The following is a 16,959-nucleotide window of genomic DNA, read 5'->3' on the forward strand; positions in this document are numbered from 1 at the left end:
AAGTGGGCCTGACTCAAGATCTCTACCCATAGAGGTCCCCTCCTGCCCTGCCTTTCTGACGCTGCCGTAGAGGAGGCCTGGGTCCACCGGCTCTGAGCTTTCTCCTGCACCCAGTGTTCTTCATAGCCCCGTGTGCTTCTTCTTTTTTCTTTTCTTCTTTTTGCCTCATATGAGTCACCATTACTGTTGTTGTTGTTGTTGTTGTTGTTGTTGTTATTATTATTATTATTATTCTTTTTTCCCTTTGAAGTAGCCCAGCTCTCTTACACTTGTGTGCATTGTGTGTTTTCAATTAAGCTGCCTATCAGGGTGGAGGAAATGGGTTTCAGTTTCTGTTCCTTCTTGACCATAGGTTGCCTGTGATGGAAATTAGGTTTGTCAAGGAATACGAGTGCTCTTGTTTCTGTCTATCATCAAAGATGTCAGCTCCACCCTCTGGGGTGTTCGGTGGCTTTGATGTACTCCTTTTCCTGTAATGTCCCTGATGGCTCAGGGGTAAGGACTGAGCTCCTTGGGTGCACAGGTAGCTTCCGGCATTGAGCAGGGTGGCTCAGGTGCTGGCGTAGATGGGTGAGGGCCTCCAAGCACTTTAGGGAGGCTGGCACAGTCCTGTGAGCTGGGGTACAGAATGATCTCTGTGCCTCAGTTTCTCCCACTGTCAGTGGGAGCAGTAATTCAACCCTCAGTTATATAGGACAGCTGTGTTTTCTGAATATCATGTGTGGATGGTGCCTGGCAGGTGTTCCCTGTCCTGTCAGCCATCTTGGAACCGGTGATATGAATATTGCCACTTTAGTTAGCTCCTTGGGGCCAATAATCTGCTAGTTGACATCCAGCTTTGAGAACCAGAATTGTTTGGAGGGAGGTGCCTCCAACCCTGCCTGTTCTCTGCCAACTACAACGGCATGAGCAGAGTGTGGCCATATGGGCCATCGGGCTGTGGTGGCCCTGTGGCCTGGGCTTTGAGCCTTCCCTTTGCCTGGGAAACCCCTATGAAGCAAGGACTTGTAGGAGAGGAGGTTGAAGGAGCAGGGACCCAGGCTCCAATGTGGACAGAAAGATCAGGGTGGCCCCCAGGGAGGCTGTTCTCAGAGCTGCAAGCTCATGTCTTCATCTTAGGAGCTGAGTGGGCAAGGAAAGAACCCCTGATCTCTAGGACACTGCTTTACGGTGTCTGGGGACATGAGTCATAGCTGTCCCTCCTCGGACCACCCTCACACGCACGCACGCATGCCCGCTCAGAAGCACACTCTTCCGCTCCCATGAGAGCACCTACACAAATGCTTCATGTGCCCCTTGCCATATTCTCCCACTTACACACTTGTGTTCGCATGTAGACACACCCACAGTATTCTATACCCTCCCACAAACCCACCTCCATGCACACCCAAGCTTGCCGTCACCTTTATGCCTGAGCATACGCCCGTGGACGCGCAAACACAAATCAGTGCACACTCACAACGCCGAAGACACTTGGTGCACATACACAGTCCCCGGCATGCAGTCTTACACTCATTTTCATACTTGCACACCTGTGCTCACACACCAGTACACGCATGCTCACGCATGCATTAGAGCCTCATGTCCACCTCTGCATATACAAATCATATTCACACACACATTCAGGAGTGGATGTACTCTTGTGCATGCACACACACACACACACACACACACACAAACATGCCTCTCTGCACACTTGTGCATGCTCAAGGCCACGCCTACCACAGGGATATTCAAGTGCATGTTCTTTAGGGTAGATACATCAGCAAGAGGGAGATGTAGCCCCAAGGAGGGTAGCATGGGCAGAGTCCCAGCAGCTCTTGGGCAGAGTCATTGTCTAAAGCTTACCTCCTGCATGCACCCCAATTACTTCTATGACCGCGGGTCACTTCTGCACTGTGGAGTGAGAGGTCTAAGCTTAGATATCGTCTGAATCAGTGAGATTGTGTGTGTCTGTGTGAGACCAGTGTGCTACAGGGACAAGGTCTAAGGTCTCAGAGCTCACGGTGAGGCAAGGAGTGGGACCTCCTGCTACTTAACCCTAGCCAATATGGGCTTGTGCCTGTGTTCCCCACACATGGCAGGAGCTCCTTCAGCATGTCCCTCCTGTCGTCCTTCCTGGGTTCTTCCTTGTTCTTTGTAACCTCCTACTTTCCCCAGTCCTCTTCTCAGTTGTATAGGGACCTACTGTGTGTGCTTATGCTAAGGGGCCCCACCTTCCTACTACTGTGTGCTGTGCCGAAACACCAGCCTTAGGAGGACGCTGGAAGTCCAGGCCAGGCTGAAGGCAGCACAGATCCTGAGTGATTTGCCCTCAGAATGGAGAAAGCCAGGGCCTGCTCTGATCTCCAAGTTGGGTGTTTGCTCTGCCATTAGTTGGGAATAAGTAGAAAGCTTGGAGTTGTGCTGTTCAGAACTGGAGAGACCCTGTGGGTGTCCACGAAATCTGGCCACCTTCATGTGTGCATGCACACTCCTGTGTGTATTCATGTATGCGTGTGCCTGGGTGCACACTTGTGGAAATATGCACACTTGTGTCTGTGCATACATCCGTGCTTGGTTATGCACACGCGTGCGTATGCACATATGAAGAAGAGTTGATAGCATCCAGAGGGTAGGTCAGGTGAACAGGAGGACGCCTGTGGTGTGACAGGGTCCCTTGGGGTCTCTGCTTCGGCCTCTGAGCTCCATGGAGAAATTCTACACTAGCGACGTGTTGTGGATCTTTCCCTCTAAGAACACAGAGCAGCCCTTAGATATAGTACAGTGTTTCTGAAAGAGATGCTCCAGCCTTCAGAAGTGGTCTCAACCTGAGGCAGTACACATACACAGTGCATGGCTTGGCTGGCTCCCCAGAGCTCGCCCCTGGAGTGCCCTTTTCTTAGCATCCGTGGCTTATCTGCTTGCTCCCATTCCACATGCTTTGTGCGGCGCTCTGTCTCCTGCTGCTTTGTTCTCTGCTTTCTTGGAGCGTTGATGGTGCTTCCGGTAGACAGGAGGGGCATTTTTCCTCACACAGGAGTCTCTGAGTGAGGAGATATGTCATGTGCATCTTAAACAAGGAACATGGTCAAGTTTGCACCAGGACCATGGCTGCGTTGGAACCTTATCACAGTCCTAGGTCAGCACTAGACCATTGGTCCTCATGGTCCACTTGATCTCTTGACCCTTCACACAGTCCTTTTAGTGCTGTTTCCCAGGCAACAGGACCTCGGTGCTCTTTAGAAACCTACATAGTTTTTTATTCTTCGGAGGGCGCTTCCCCCTCCTTGCCCACCTCCATGATCCAGAACCAAGTTGAGAGCCTCCAGCCTGTGGTTAGCATGAGAATTGTTCCCTGTGTTTCCCTGTCCACCTGCCTGTGCGGCAGAGGGTCTCAGCGGCCTCCTGAGGGAAGGGCATTATGGGGCATGAGTTACCATGCAACCCTTAGAAGCAGCTTTATCATGCTAACTGTACCTTTGGCTGAGTGAGTATCCTCAGGGAGGGCAGAGGCAGGTTCAAGAGAATCTGGAAAGGCAGATGGGAGCAAACCAAGAGCAGGGGCAGCCCATTCCAGAACATTCTCCTCCTGCAGGGAAAAATATGCCATGAGCGTTCTGATTGGTTGTGGTGGGGGTGTGCTGGGCACCTGCCAGTATGAGGATGCTGTGTTGAGGTCACATGTGATGTTCGTCCAAGGATGCTTGGCTTGCTCTACCTTGTGTCTTAACCCGTGCCCTTCCCAGAGGAGGGAGCTATGCATGACTTGTCGCCCCCGGGAGCAACACAGCCTGGAAAGGGCTGGAAAACCCGATCCTTTGACCTTCTTCCCATGATGTTTTCTCTAATGCTGTATTCCCTGTGGTATGAGCTAATGGATTGACCATGTACTAAGAATCATTGGGTCCCCTTCCCCCCCCCCATCCTCTTAATTTGTATATACTTTAAAATGTTTCCTGAGCACTGAGGAGTGGCAGGTAGGACCTCATCCAAAGACCAGACCAGAGCGTAGCCAGTGATCTTATCCCTTAATGGCTTCTGCTGGTGTTCAAAGAGGCTGGAGGTTGCCTCGACATCACAGAGACTATCCTGGGGGATGGGAGGGTTGGAAGTGGAGCCCACCGAGGCCCCAGTGGGTGAATTCGAGCCTCCTCCCTGGGAGACTTAGATGGCTACTGTGTTGCTATTCATTGATCCTCTGGGCAGGGTGAGTGGAGCTGTGTTGGGAGCTTCTGACTTTGGTGAGAACTGTCCCTGGGTTGCCAAGCCACCTAGAGCCTCCCATCTGGCTCCTAACATCCTACCTTTTACTTAGATCATCCTTGTTGGTGTCCCCAAATCAGCCTTCTTGCCTCCCTTGGCATGTGAAGATGTGGTATTAGTGATCTGGGAGGAGAGGGGTACCTGGAGGTGCAGCTTCTGGGTGGGGCCCTAAGACCTGGGAGCTTCTTGATATTGAGGTACAAGAAGTTAAACAGGATGCACCAAGTGCCTTGCCTCTGAGGTCCCAGGGAGAGTCGTTTCCTGGCCTGGTGACCACAGGTTCATGAGTGGGAAACTGGGTGGAAGGGGCTTGTGGGGAGTTACCCTATTCTTGCTTTTAAACTTGTTTTTATTTCAACCACAGACAATTCAGACATGCCCAGCAGAAGTAAGAGACCAGAACCGTGGTTCCCAAATTGCCGTCCCTCTCTCCAGCAAAGATCAGCATTCTGTTGGTCCTCTTTCAAATGATGCTAATTCTAAAACGTTTACTAATTCAGAACCGGAGAGCGAGCAAGCAATTAGATTAATTAAAAAAAAAAAAAAACCACACTTGTGCGTGCTGTTGAAAACGCAGCCACCGTTGGAAGAAAGTGGCATACAATCTGCACCACCCAGACCCTGGCGGACACCCATAGGCAGGGACTGATGGTGTCTAGCTAAGGAGCCCTAGAAGGAGCCCAGGGACTGATCTGCCCTCTCCCCCTACCACCCCCAGCTGTGGGCGGCTGTACAAGGTGAGGGCTGCCTGTGGATTTGCCACTAAAAGTGCCTTGGGCTGTGTTGGGAGCAGCGTGTGGATTCAGTTCCTTCTCTGAAATGGCAAGGACGCCATAGAACAGTGTGAAAGTGGGCCCTCTGCTCACGCTTGTGTGTCTGAGGAGAGCCTGTGGGACCCTTCTGTTCTCCGGACAGTTTGAATGATGCCTGGGTTTGGTATTTGCTTCAGGGGCAGCCCAGAACACTACAGGTTGACAGCTGTAGCAAATTCAGCGGGCAGGTTTGCATACTAAATAGGGAGGAGGATAAACATGGGAACCACAGGATGACAGTGGGCCATTCAACCCTGTCAGGGGGTCAGAAAAGCTTCCAGGGTCCAGGCAGCAGCTGGGGTAGCAGTCTTCGGCGTGTGAGCTGCCTAGAGCTGTACGCTGCACACCCAACAGGACACGCATTGCACGGCTGTGCCTGCTGCACTAGGGGCGGGATCCTGGGAGGTGGGCCACGGTCAGGTTAGCCTCGAGCATGCTCAAGGTTTAAGGCTCTTTCTGGGACTTAAGATGTTGGGGGAGGGGTTTGCTGGGAGGCACATCCATTGTAGGGATAGCAGTTCTAGTCAGCCTAGGCTGTAGTGGTGGTGAGGGCGGGTCCAGGTAGAAGGCCTAGAGTCCTCAGGGACAGGAATTGCTGAGGTGAGAGCCAAGAGAATGAACTCAGTGTGTGTGTGTGTGTGTGTGTGTGTGTGTGTGTGTGTGTGTGTGTGTGTGTGTGTTACAGAGGAGGTGCAGCAGGTGCCTGGGATTTTGGGATAATGGCGTCAGGTTGGGGTCGGCCAGTTCTTCAGGATGCTGAGGGGAGATCAAGGTCAGCGTTTTTCCCAGGTGAGGCTATAGTGACCTCCAGGAGCTGTCCAGTGTCCATCCAGGTTTTTTCTCATCTCTCTGGGGTACTGGGTTTTCAACAGCAAGCTCTTCACCTCTGTGGGTGTGGCTTGTCATGACAAGCCGCTCTGTTGCCTTGATTCTGAGCAACCTCCCCCTTGAGTTACTCTCTCCTGTCTTCTTTTTCCTATGCTCTTTGGGGTGTGTGACCTCCCCTTATTTGGGGAGTGGGGAGTTTACCTCTGAGAGCCCAGGGTGGCCATGAATGAACGGTTGGGAACGTTGCCAGTGTCTGCCATCCTGTCTCAGTCAGCCATCGATTTCTGTCAGCACGACCCTTTTTACACTTGGCTTGTAACTCAGTACCACTTGGTTTGCTCGTGTGGTCCTGATATGGCTGCTTGGAGGCCTTTTGTGTACTCTTGTGTGCCCTGTCATACCCCTCTCTCCAGTGACCTTTACACACCTCTTCCTTACTCTGTGACACAGAGGATGCTTGAGACTCGTTCATATTTTACGCTCTGTCCCAGTCTGAGAATCAGCTATTTTACCCAGGGATCCTTTCTGCTTGTTTAAGATAGGGTCTCACTGTAGCCTGAGCTAGCCTTGGGTGGCCATCTTCCTGCCTCAGTCTCCTGGGATTACAGGTGTATACCGCCACACCCGACCGAGCCTTGGTTTTCCTCAGAGGTTCTCATTAGAGGCTACCCCTTGAGCTCCGGGTACCCTTGTTTCTGTCAGCAGGGATAACAGATTTGCAAGAATGCACATTCCCGTAAATATCGTATTTGAGCCCATCTGTTTCTGAGTTAAGCTGAGCACAAGTTCATCCTGATTCCTCTGACTCCACTGTGTTGCTCCGTGGAAAGCCCCGACTGCCCCTTTGCAGAGACATAACCCCTTCCTGTGCTGAGGGAGCTGGCTGTGTTGATGGTTTGGGCATGTCGGGCAAGCATATGGAGATGCAGATCCTGGTCCCTTTCTTTTTCGGAACCTGCTTCATTTGTGGCTTTCAGAAATTCTGGGTCCCTGTGAGATCCTTCTCTGGACTGTGCTTGGCCGACCAGGGGCTATGAATGCTTCTGAACTTAGGTGCAGTGGGTCTTCAGGGTCTGATTCCAGCATGGTCTGCATCTTAATGAGGGTCTATCCCCCTTCACAGGGGTGGTATTCAGGTAGGGGCTGCTGCAGGGGACTGTGCACGTGCTGCAGCACCTGGGAAACCCTGCCTTCCTCCTTGCCCTCATTGTGTCTGCCTGAAGAATGGGGTCAGTGGCACAGAGTGAGTTGTGGACGCGGGGAGAATGTGGAGCACTTATTAGAGCTGGCCCTGTTCTCACAGACCCAGCTGGCTCTGCTGGGCCACGCACCGACCTTCTGCTTGGCCGGGCGGATTTCATGAGGGATATTCATGACATTCCGTGAGGTTAGCGTGGTTCTGTATTTGGTGTGGAGTGTACGAGTGTATGGAGAGATTGGGGCTTTTGGAAACAGGAGAATAATTGAGAGGCCTTGAGCATAGCCTCCACCCTTGCCATGCTGGATTTGAGACAGATGTGGAGTCCAGAGACAGAATCTTGGAACGGATCAGAAGGGGAAAAAAAATCTACAAGTGAAGAGGAGAAAGGGGGTAATTTAAAAGAATAAGAGTGCGACTGGGTAGAAGGCCAGAGAGAATACACTGAGATCAGAAACCTTGGCTTCTCAGTCTGCCTGGCCACACTTGCCACAGGCCAATGTGGGGCAGTGGCAGTGGTGGACAAGGATGCCTTGAGGGAGTGCAGAGGTGGGATGGGAACCGGTACTCCAACCCCCTACCCCCGAAAAGATTCCATAGCCTATGACTCCTTTGTCTCTGATAATCTCTCAATGATTCTAAGCCACTTCCCTCTCACCGTTATGAGCAATTCACTCAGCCATATTGCCAGTTTCATGTACTGGGCAATGTGTCTGTTGGGTCCAAATGCCCCTTTGGCCAGAGGTTGAGAAAGCTTCATGGGGGAGAATCGAGAATCACTAATGCCATGGATCACATAGACGGTGAGTTTGTGTAAGCCAGGAGAATGATTGTATCAGTGTCCAATAAGAGGAGGGGGTTCCAGGGCTAGGTAGGTGGGCCAGGCCTGGGCAGATGAGAGACACTTAGCAGATCTCCCTTAGTCTTCCTGAGGGGTCACTTTTTCCCTCACGAGCCCTTCTCCACACATCTTCTCCATGGGGCTGTCTGACCCACTGATCTCTTTCCCTTGGTGGCTCTCAGGAAGACTGCATCTTGTAGAATTTTGACTTCCCTGATGGTGCAACGAAGCCTTCCAGATGTCTCAAGGGTAGTTGGGCATACTTTTCTGGAGCTTGAAGATTTTTAGCTAGTGGACATGGAGACGGGGGCTTCTCATTCCTGATGGTGAGAAGCCAGGGGTCTCCCAGGGATGCCCCTGTGCTGCATGGAGCCTGGCAACCCATTCTCACAGTCCTCCCCCACTGTGTAGAGGGCTCTCACACATTGAGGAAGGAAGAGGCGGTGTGTGAGCCTAGCACCTGGCAAGTGAATGAACTGGCTTTTGCCTCTTCCACCGGCTCTCAGTCTCCCCCCTCCCCCTGCGCCCCCAATCTGAGCCTACGTGTTCTTAGTGGACATCATGGGAGAAAAGAAGACATTATGTGGGCAGATCTCAGAAGGGAGGCTTTAATTGTAGTTTTTACTTTGAGGAGTGGTGTCTGTGTGGTTTTTGCTTCCTTTAGAAGGTGGAGGCAGTCTCTTGGCAGGCCTTTACCTGGGGCTCACTCGCTCAGCAGATAGCATGGCCCTTCCCTCTGGCCTTGGCCTATTGCATGTTCCCCTGCAATTCAGGGGTTGTTCAGGTCTCCCATTAGTGCCCAGTCCACTACATTGTCCTAAAAGATGCTGCTATCATGCAGGCCCATCTGCCTGGTCCCTCAAACCTCAGCCTTGGCTCTTGTCCTGTGTTGAGGACAAGGGGAGGGTGATACTGTGCCATCTATCCTGTGACCCTAAGCATCTCCTACAGGGTCATCTTTGTAACAGCCATGATGTCCAAACTGGTTTGTGTGCTGTGGGTCCTGATGCTCTGCCTACCCAGGATCCAGATCTAAAGATGTTGCTGTAGCCTTGAGCATGGGGTTCCAGATTTGCACTGGGGACTCAGTGATCAATGGTCTTAGAAGGCTTGTTAGACAGCTGTGGGGCTCAGTCTTCTCGCAGAATGCTTAACAGTGGGAGCAGGGGCTGTCTCTGACTCTGTTGCCTGCCTTTGGGACCTTCCCCTGCTCTCGCACTGCCTCACCAAGTCTTAGTAGACGAGGAGGTGCCTAGTCTTCCTGCAGCTTGCTGTGCCACAGCTGGTCGATAGCTGTGGGAGGCCTTCCCTCTTCTGAGGGGAGATGAAGACGAGTGGATGGACAAGACGGAGGTGGGAGGAGGGACTGGGAGGAGAAGAGGGAGGGGAGACTGCAGTTGGGAGGTAAGAGGAGGAAGAGGAGGGAGGAAGAGGAAAAGGAGAAGCAGGAGGAGAAGGAACAGGAGGAGGAGGGGAAGGAGGAGAAGGATGAGGAAGAGAAGGAGGAACAGGAGGAGGAAGAGGAAGAGGAAGAGAAGGAGGAGGAGGAACAGGAAGAGGAGGAAGAGAAGGAGGAGGAGGAACAGGAAGAGGAGGAAGAGGAGGAGGAGGAACAGGAGGAGGAGGAAGAGGAGGAAGAGAAGGAGGAGGAACAGGAGGAGGAGGAACAGGAGGAAGAGAAGGAGGAGGAGGAACAGGAGGAGGAGGAACAGGAGGAAGAGAAGGAGGAGGAGGAACAGGAGGAGGAACAGGAAGAGGAGGAAGAGAAGGAGGAGGAGGAACAGGAGGAGGAACAAGAGGAGGAAGAGGAGGAAGAGAAGGAGGAACAGGAGGAGGAGGAAGAGAAGGAGGAGGAAGAACAGGAAGAGGAGGAACAGGAGGAGGAGGAGGAACAGGAGGAGGAGCAGGAGGAGGAGGAAGAGGAGGAGGAGGAAGAGAAGGAGGAACAGGAAGAGGAAGAGGAAGAGGAGGAAGAGAAGGAGGAGGAGGAACAGGAGGAGGAGGAGGAAGAGGAGGAAGAGAAGGAGGAGGAGGAACAGGAGGAGGAGCAGGAGGAGGAAGAGGAGGAAGAGAAGGAGGAACAGGAAGAGGAAGAGGAAGAGGAGGAAGAGAAGGAGGAGGAGGAACAGGAAGAGGAAGAGGAAGAGGAGGAAGAGAAGGAGGAGGAGGAACAGGAGGAGGAGCAGGAGGAGGAAGAGGAGGAAGAGAAGGAGGAACAGGAGGAGGAGGAAGAGGAGGAAGAGAAGGAGGAGGAGGAACAGGAAGAGGAAGAGGAAGAGGAGGAAGAGAAGGAGGAGGAGGAACAGGAGGAGGAGCAGGAGGAGGAAGAGGAGGAAGAGGAGGAAGAGAAGGAGGAGGAGGAACAGGAGGAGGAGCAGGAGGAGGAAGAGGAGGAAGAGAAGGAGGAACAGGAGGAGGAGGAAGAGGAGGAAGAGGAGGAAGAGGAGGAAGAGGAGGAAGAGAAGGAGGAGGAGGAGGAAGAGGAGGAAGAGAAGGAGGAACAGGAGGAGGAGGAAGAGGAGGAAGAGAAGGAGGAGGAGGAAGAGGAAGAGGAAGAGGAGGAAGAGAAGGAGGAGGAGGAGGAACAGGAGGAGGAACAGGAGGAGGAGGAAGAGGAGGAAGAGGAGGAAGAGGAGGAGGAGGAGGAAGAGGAGGAGGAAGAGGAGGAGGAAGAAGAGGAGGAGGATTGATAGACATTGGCAGGCCTTGCTCAGAGATTTGTGAGTCCTGGAAATGGCGGACCTGGCCCTTGTGCTGAGTCCTAGACCATTGCTTGCCACTTAGGTGCTTTCCCGAGAGCTCTACCACCCCCTCAGGGAGTTGGCGACATTGGTTGTCTTTGCTGTCTGTATCGTGAACCCTCCCACAACCCCTGGCCTGAGCAGTCATGCAATGTCCTCAATGTGTTTTCCTCCAGTTGAGTGGTTTACCTGACTTCCTGTGAGTTGGAAAAGCTATAGCAATGCCCTTGGAACAGCCTGTCTTAGTAAGCGTGAGGTCTAGTGAACCTCCCAGGAGATGAGTGGGTGCCAAGAGGAAGTAACACGCAGTAGGGTTGGGCTTGAGCAAGGCTACTGAGAACACAGAGGACACACATGCTCTTGTCCTTTGTGAGTTCCATGGCATCAGGGTCCCATAGTGAGGGTGGGGTCCCAGGGACATGCTCTCTCCAATATCTTTCTAAGAGTACCCGTGGCCACTCCTGCTTCGTGACTTTGAGATCTAAAACTTGACTTACGACAGATGGAGTTCATGAAGTTAGAGGTACCAAACCAGAAGGGATTTAGTGTTTGATGACAAAGCAGGGGTGTAAGTAATTAGAGGCTGATTGCAAAAGCAAATTAAAGAACTTGTCTGGTTACAGTCTCACCGTTACCTTATTTGATGCACCCCACCGGAAGGCGCCTGCAGCACAGCTCTAAATGAACTGCTGCTTCCATTGCTCGGACTTCTGCTCTAATTTCTATTAGTAAGGCATTTGCAACAGACAACCCACTGTCCCGTGCTTGCACCCTAAGTCAAGGTTAGGGTCACACGTGAGACCTGGATGCTTTACGACAGCCTCCAGTTCTGGTCCTCACTTTAAATTACTTTAGAAGAGGTCTTCTCACACAACCCTGAGTTTGAAGATGCCCAGATCCTTTTCTGCTGCCCAAATCTGTCCTCTACGGTGTCCCAGGCTGGATCTCCCACCTACTCCTAGTTCAGTATTCAGGAGTGCCAAGGGCTGGCCGTTCTTGTCCCAAGGCTGTCTCAGGCTCACCTATCGGTTGTAACTCTTCCTGGTCAGGACATCTGCGGTGTCCCAGCAGCTGTCAGGAGACATTCACGATGGGCGTTTGCCCTTGTTCTGTGGTCTGCTAGGCACTGGGACAGGCCAGGGGAAGAGACCTTCAGGGGAAAGTAGGCAGGGCGGGTGTCTGGAGTCTGATGTGAGCTCTTTGGCCATTGCCAATTTGTGTGAAGTCTTCTGGTCCGGTGGGATCTTGACTAGAGCTGGGCTAGGGGCACAAGCTATATTCCTGAGATCTAACCAAACAGGTAGTATCCCTCTGAGCTTCAGAGAAAGCCTAAGAATCTGGGCTCCCTGAAGGCCCCTCCTCAGCTTGACTGTTATCAAGAAAGGGGTTAATTACAGAGCAGGGTCTTCTTGTGCTATAGTTTACTTTGTGCCCAAATCAATGACTCGAGTTCCATTTTTATCAACTTCTCTCCTCTGAGTCTTACTAGTATGTTCCATGCAGTGTTGAAAGCAGCCATTTCATATTCTTAGGTGGGAGGTGTATTGTGGTGGGACTGTCAGAACCGAGTGCCACAGTGTGTGTGTGTGTGTGTGTGTGTGTGTTTGTGTGTGTGTTTGTGTCTGTGTGTGTATGTGTGTCTGTGTGTCTGTCTCTCTGTCACTGTCTCTGTCTCTCTCAGTGTGTGTGTGTGTCTGTGTCTGTGTGTGTCTGTCTCTCAGTGTGTGTGTGTCTGTGTGTCTGTCTTCTCTCTGTGTCTGTCTCTCTCTGTCTCTGTCTCTCTCTCAGTGTGTGTGTGCGTGTATGTATCTGTGTGTCTGTCTGTCCCTCTGTGTGTGTCTGTGTCTGTGTGTCTGTCTCTCTGTCTCTGTCACTGTCTCTCTCTCAGTGTGTGTGTCTGAGTGTCTGTCTGTCTCTGTCTCTTTCTCTCAGTGTGTGTGTGTATGTATCTGTGTGTGTGTCTCTCTCTCTCTGTGTGTGTGTGTCTGTCTGTGTGTGTGTGTGTGTGTGTGTGTGTGTGTATGGCGGTTCATATAACAGAAACCTACATTCTCACAGCTTTGGAGGCTGAGATCTATGATCAAGGTGGGAGCAGGGCCAGCTCCTCCTGGACCTCTCAATCCTCTGTGCCCCAATCTTAGTAGTTTGATTGAATTGGGGCTTACATTCATGCTCTCATTTTACCATAATTACTGATTTTAAGGACCTGTCTCTAAATACAGTTATGCTGTGAGGTCTTCAAAGATCAAGTAAAAACATGATCAATAAAAAAAAATCTAAAATTAGAAGGGGGTAAAATTCAGCCTCGACGGAGCTGTCCCTCAGTCCCTGACATGGTGGAACATTGCTGTCTGTTGGGTGGAAAAGGTGTGTTGCTGCCCCATGTGCCTTCTGCTCTGTGTCTGTCTGGGCAGAGCTTAGATATCCCTGGGTGGCTATGAGTTTGGAGATGGCTGAGGGGTTCTTGGGAGGCCTTTGTGTGCTTCCAAGGTGGCCCAGGCCCTCTGGCACCTGACTAGCCCGGATGGACTGTACACTCTGCACCTGTTCTCTCCCTCCAGCTTGGTGCCAATGCCCTGCTCTTCTTTGGTGTGAACATGTATGGCGTCTTCGTGCGGATCTTGACTGAGCGCTCCCAGAGGAAGGCCTTCCTGCAGGCTCGAAACTGCATTGAGGACCGGCTGCGGCTGGAAGATGAGAATGAGAAACAGGTCAGTGCGTGCAGTTACACGGTGGCCCTTGGGCCAGCGCTGCCCCTCTCCTAGCTGAATTTTAATATGCATCTTGTCTAATAAAGGGCAGTCATCATTGTGATGCACCTACTTCTCTCCTTGAGCCTTAGTCTGTTTCATGGCAAGGCTCAGTGTCTCGTGGGAGCTCCTGGGAAAGAGAGGAATCTGATGGGCACACAGCCGGGCCTTGCTTCTCTCAAGGAGCTGAGCTGCTTGTAAGCTGTGGGTAATTGTGGGTGGCTTGTGTGCGTGCCTCATCTTTCTGATGCCCCTGTAGTGGGAACACCCAGGCTTGAGAGGTTGGGTCCTGGCACACCTCAGCTGAACATAAATGTGCAGCTGGCCTGGTCTCAGCTTTCTTGGCTTGAGAACCCTCCTTCGCAGTGGTCTGCTGAGGCAATGTGACTTGCTGGCCTATTCCAGATGAAATTGGCCAGCATTGGTCCCATTGTCCTGCTGTGTTGTGTGTCCTGGTCTGGTGTAGGGAGGAAACTTGGCCCACCAGGGGAACTAAGAAAGGGTCACTCAAGAAAGCCTATAAGTAAAGCCTGGTACATCATGGGTTCCTTTACCAGAAGAATCCAGAATCTTCTTTCAGCTTGGGGCTCACAGGCACTCTGTGTACCTTGTAGTGGTTGTCTAGACTATAAGGCAGAATATCCATTTCTCAACTATATTTTTTTAAATCCACTTCATCAATAAAAGATACTAATATACCCTCAGTTAATTTAAAAACATTTCCTCTCATGTCTGACACTATAAGGAAATCTAGTATTTATAGCAACGATTGGATATAATTGAAGGATAAATCTGTGCGCTAATGAGTGTTCGGCGTGTGGAGCGGCATATGGAGGGCAGTGTCTGTGTGCATGGGTGTGTTCATACCCGCGGGAATGCATTTGTGGATAAGTACACATTTGTACACACATTGGCACACACGGAACTATGGGAATGTCTGTAGGTGTACATGCGTTTGTGTGGATGTCCTTGTATAGGCATTTGTGTATCCATGCGTGCATGTCCACGTGTACATGTGTGTGTTGTATACTGTATGTATAAATATGTGATTCAGACATCTCCAGAGGTTTCCTCCTTGGCCTTTAGAGTCACCGTAGTGATGTTGGTATTGCCGAGGAAATACCAGTACCACTATGTGTGTAGCTATTTTATTTTATTTTATTTTATTTTTTTTGGTACAGGACCTTACCTTGTAATCCCAGCTGGCCTTGAGCTTTTGAACCTCACGCCTCAGCCCCTCAAATGCTGGAAATGTACCCAGGCACCACTGCACCCAGCTGGTACTTGGCTTTATTACCCCACAAGGTTGAGAAGTGGATCTGTGGGAAATCTTCTTGTCTCCCTGTAGGCATCAACCCTGCAGGGTTGAAGTTGCAGGCTTTTCTGTGGGCCACGCTTGGGTGTGTTTCTGAACCAGGCATGCTTGGGTGTGTTTCTGAATGAGCCCACGGGTTTCTCTCTGGTTGACTCTCATTTTCATCGCTGATTCGTGTTTTCCTACATCATCTACTTTGGTCTGATTTAATTTCCCTCTTATCTTTGCTGCCTTTTCTACTGATCACCTTGCTTCGTAGCCTTTTTTTCCTTTCATATTTTTTTCCTCGTGGCTATGAAGGTTATTTATTTTACGAAGGTATTCAATTATATTTCGATTAATCTGTATTAATTGGGCATGGTAATTTAGGAGGTGCAGCATGATATTGCAGTGCGAGCACATGCAGGATTCACCAATCAATGTCAGGACCGTTAGCATTTCTCTCCTGGCCATTTCCTTATCTCGCAGCTCTTGCCCTTCTTTCTGCTATGTTTTCATAAAATATGCAGTAGGTTGTGAAGTAGTCACTCAGCTGACTACTCTCACCCCCGCTGTGCTTCTGCACCTATTACCCAAGCTCCATCAGTAGCCTCCTCCCTCCCTCTGGCCATCACTATTCTGCATTCCTGTCAGCCTGTCTCAGCTTCTACTCATGAGAGATATTGAATACACAGTATATAGTCTTCTGATGTCTGGTGCGGGTTTGTTTAACTTGACTGACGCCCTCTGGTTCCGTCCATTTTGCAGGTCGAATGCTTGTGTCCTTTTCCACGGCTGAATAATACTCACATTCTTTACCCCTTCAGCCACTGGTAGTTGCCCTGGCTGCCCTTCTTGTCTTGGCTCTGTGGCACTTGTGGCTGGTGCAGGGTTAAGCTAGCGTGTCATCACTGCTTGAGTGTCACCTCTGTTGGTTTCATGGCAGCCCCGAGAACAAGGCTGGTTTCGGCTCTAAGGAGGAAGGCAGATGAGGGGAAAGAAGGCCAGTGCAGTGGAATTTGGGTTCATAAGAAGGAAGTTTCCATCGGGTAATGTCAGCAACTTCATTAGCCAGATTGACGCCATTCACTTCTACGGGTTTGTTTTCATGTGTGATTTTTTTAAATTAAATTAATATTTTAAACCCTCCCAGGCACCCCTTCTCACAATCCTTCCCCTATCCCCTCTTTTCCTTTTGGTATCCCCTGACCCAGGCATATCAAGTCTCTGCAAGGCTAGGTGCTTCCTCTCCCACTGAGGTCAAACAAGGCAGCCCAGCTAGAAGAGCATAGCCTACAGACAGGCAACAGCTTTTGGGATAGCATCCACTCCAGTTGTTCAGGGCCCACTTGGAGACCAGGCTGCACATCTGTTATATGTGTGGGGAGGCCTAGGCCCAGTCTATGTATGCTCTTTGGTTGGTGGTTGAGTCTCTGAGAGCCCCAAGGGTCCAGGTTAGTGACTCTGTTGGTCTTCCTGTGGAGTTCCTACCCCTTTGGGGCCCACAGTCCTTTCCCCAACTCTTCCCCAAGCTCCATCCACTGTTTGGTTGTGAGTGTCTGCATCTGTCCGAGCCAACTGCTGGGAAGAGTCTCTTAGAGGACAGCCATGCTGGACCCCTGTCTGCAAGCATAACAGAGTATCATTAACAGTGTCGTGTGTCTTCTTTAACTACACAGTTGTAACTTTATCTGTATACCCTCATTTTCTGTGCCTTGGCTTGACATTTTGCTTGGGCACAGCCACACATGTTGTGCCTTGAGTGAACTGCTCTTCGTGTCTTGCTCCAGCAGTCTCTGCCACTGGCATTTAGACACTGCGTTTTTTAAGAAGCTCTTTCTTCAAGCCGTCGTCTAGATTTCAAGTGTTTCCTTACAGTTATAGCGGTGTGAACTTGACATTGCCTGGAGTGTTTTCCTCTAGTGGAGAGCACCTTTATTTCTTTAAGGAATACCTGATTATAGTCCACCCTACAGCACTGGTACCCTGGGTGTTCTAAAGCCATGGCATCAGCCACCCTGGGGACTTCAATTAGCAAGCTTTGCCAGTCCTTGGAAGGCAGGTTGATTGTGAACAGGATACAGGCTTGCAGCTTGGCTCCCGTAGGGAATCCTGGGGTGGGGGTGGGGGTGTTCTGTATCATCTGTAGGAAATGGTAGAGGATTGCTCAGAAGGTCTGAGCTGGTGGAGCCTCAGGACTGGAACATAGGTGGAAACACCAGTGGGACACCGTGGGCACAATGTTTCAAG

The 16,959-nt window shown here is 51.0% G+C and overlaps 1 protein-coding gene across 1 annotated transcript in view; it reads left to right on the top strand.

The window, feature by feature from the left end:
* Adcy1 (adenylate cyclase 1) overlaps positions 1 to 16,959 on the top strand; it is a 109,321-nt gene that overhangs the window by 2,699 nt on the left and 89,663 nt on the right. Inside the window, 1 exon segment of the mRNA NM_001107239.1 lies at positions 13,227 to 13,376. Within this exon segment, the coding sequence (NP_001100709.1) occupies positions 13,227 to 13,376 (150 nt within the window).

Source organism: Rattus norvegicus, chromosome 14 (assembly GCF_021556685.1).
Source record: "Rattus norvegicus strain SHRSP/BbbUtx chromosome 14, alternate assembly SHRSP_T2T, whole genome shotgun sequence".
Classification (NCBI taxonomy): Eukaryota; Metazoa; Chordata; class Mammalia; order Rodentia; family Muridae; genus Rattus; species Rattus norvegicus.